We start from the raw sequence: 2,336 nt of genomic DNA on the forward strand, positions 1-2,336 counted from the left end.
ACCCAAAGTGCACAGGAACTTGACAACGGCGTCAAAGCCGGTTCAGTAACAAGTGCTATTCGCTCAAAACCTGGGAATATGCGCATTTCGGCAAATGAAAGCCGGAAACAGGCTCCAAGAGCAGGCAAAAGGACAATATTACTGGTCGAAGACAACAAGGTATTTCAGCAGCCTCCATTTTACTGACATATTTCCCGTACTAATCGTGACTCAGATAAATCAACAACTTGGTGCAAAAATGTTGAAGATGCTCAAGTACGACGTGCTTTTAGCAGAGGATGGCCAAGAGGCGGTTGACATTGTCATGAAGTATTCTCGGACTATAGATGCGATACTGATGGATCAATCGATGCCTCGAAAAGACGGAATTACTGCCACGAGGGAGATACGTGGGTTGGAAGCTGTTGGCCGTCTCGGTGGACGACAGACAATCATTGCTGTTACTGCAGCTGCTGGGCCGGAAGCTCAAGCCCAGTTCTTAGAGGCAGGGACTGACATCTTTTTGTCGAAACCCTTGTCTTTGGCAAAGCTTGAGCAAACTTTGTCTGTTTACTTTGGTGGATAAATTTCATCCAGATCTAAAAAGTTAAAGAACACATCTGCTCGCCCCTTCCAAATGTTTTGTTCAAATCCACTTGTGATCAGAGACTTCAGCAGATTTGCTTGATGGCCCCAAGTGGGACTAGTATGGAAGACTTGATGCCATTTACAGATGACACATACACTCTACGCCGTGAATCGCTTGGGCCACTACCATTCCATGTGCCATTCAATATATCTGAATATCCCAAACCTGAGCATATGGACTCTCCCGTTGGCTTGGAGCCTGCTGGCGACGGTCCTGGTTCATCAATCTTTGTTGCCAGTTTCCCCATATGCTGCAAGATAACGATTCGCTGAGCAACGCGACGTTTCCAGCGCAAGACTTCTCAATCGTGAAATGTGACCTGCACAATGCATCTTATGAGACAAACTTCACGTATCAATGGCGATCAATCAATCAGTGTCACCGAGAGGAAGATACATGGTGCTGTTTCGTATCTGGCTGGGCTCCTCTAGACACCCTCAAACACGTCTTTCCCACATAGCCCTCAAATTATTGAGAACTTCTCTTAATAGGCAATCATGGAGGCTTACGAAAGTCTGCTTGTCGGGTCTATCACAGACGAAATAGTTAGTGACGACCTAGACACCAGAAATGGCGAGATGAGGTTGAAGTATTCACAAAGTAGTAACAGCAACACAAATGCTATGTCAACGGTGTTGATGAATACAGACGGACTCCAAGTCATTCATTCATTACTCCTCAACAAAGATAGGCAAAACGCCTTTACCAGGTATTGGCATGACAGATCTGTCACCCCATCACTGAATACAACTATTTTCCGTTGTCGGCAGCCCTACAAGATGTTTTCCAGAACATCACTCTCTCTTTTTTTGAGTTCTGACCGGTTCCAGTGACCTTAATGATACTCGGGCTCCTTTCATTGATCTTAGACGTGTTTATCATTCAAACAGACCAAATTATTCAGTGTCGACTTTTCCTGACACAAATGTGACAATCACGTCTTACCGCAACACATACATTTACTCGCAATCAATCCTTTGGGCGGCATATGGTATCGCAATTGCTGTCACTCTAATCAGTGATGCTGTAGGTGTCATTGTCTACTTTCTCAACGCCGGGTCCTACACCACTAAATTCTCGACAATATTACGGGTCACATACACTGCTGCAATCTCGACAGATCTTAATTCCAAAGAGAACAAAAGAGTTGATCCCATGCCGGAGCATATAGCAGAAGCCCTGATCACTCTGGGAGCTGGAGAAATTGTAACCAAAGAAGAGACTGGCGAGGGAAAAGCCGGCGAGCAAAGGGATGGCGAGGAGAGGGCTAGAGATGATGAAGCTAGTTCCAATGTTGCAGAGGCTGAGAATGAGTCACGCCAAGAGGCAGCGTTCTACTTCGTGGTACGAAGGACGCTTTTAGTATGCGAAGGACTGAGTCGAGTTGAGATGCCAACTAGAGAGGCCGATTGCAGTTTACTAGAAGCATCGAAAGCAGAGCTATCTAGGTGCGCGAAGTTGATAAACAATGGACGAGGATCACGTGCTTGCACGTAACAGCGGCCATGGCCCGTTACAAGGATCTCTTCTACCAATGGGAACTCGTTTACCGGGTCGCCATTGCCGAAAGGACATATTAGGTACTTGGAAAAGCAAACAATTCGAGTGTCCAGAACCTGGTGTTTGGTACGGATCAGCCGAGTAGGGAGAAAAATGGGAGAGCTAGTAGGGAAGGCTGGGACAGAGATGCTGGCGGATAAAGGCGCAT

General features: G+C 46.4%; 1 protein-coding gene across 1 annotated transcript; it reads left to right on the top strand.

Moving 5' to 3' along the window:
• Positions 1–247: 247 nt before the first annotated feature.
• On the top strand, positions 248–565 carry PFLUO_LOCUS8510 (uncharacterized protein; the record flags this gene model as incomplete). Its single annotated transcript, XM_073786252.1, has 1 exon — positions 248–565. The coding sequence occupies one exon, from the start codon at positions 248–250 to the stop codon at positions 563–565; it is 318 nt and encodes a 105-aa protein (XP_073642526.1).
• Positions 566–2,336: the final 1,771 nt, after the last annotated feature.

Source organism: Penicillium psychrofluorescens, assembly GCF_964197705.1.
Source record: "Penicillium psychrofluorescens genome assembly, chromosome: 6".
NCBI classification, from domain to species: Eukaryota; Fungi; Ascomycota; class Eurotiomycetes; order Eurotiales; family Aspergillaceae; genus Penicillium; species Penicillium psychrofluorescens.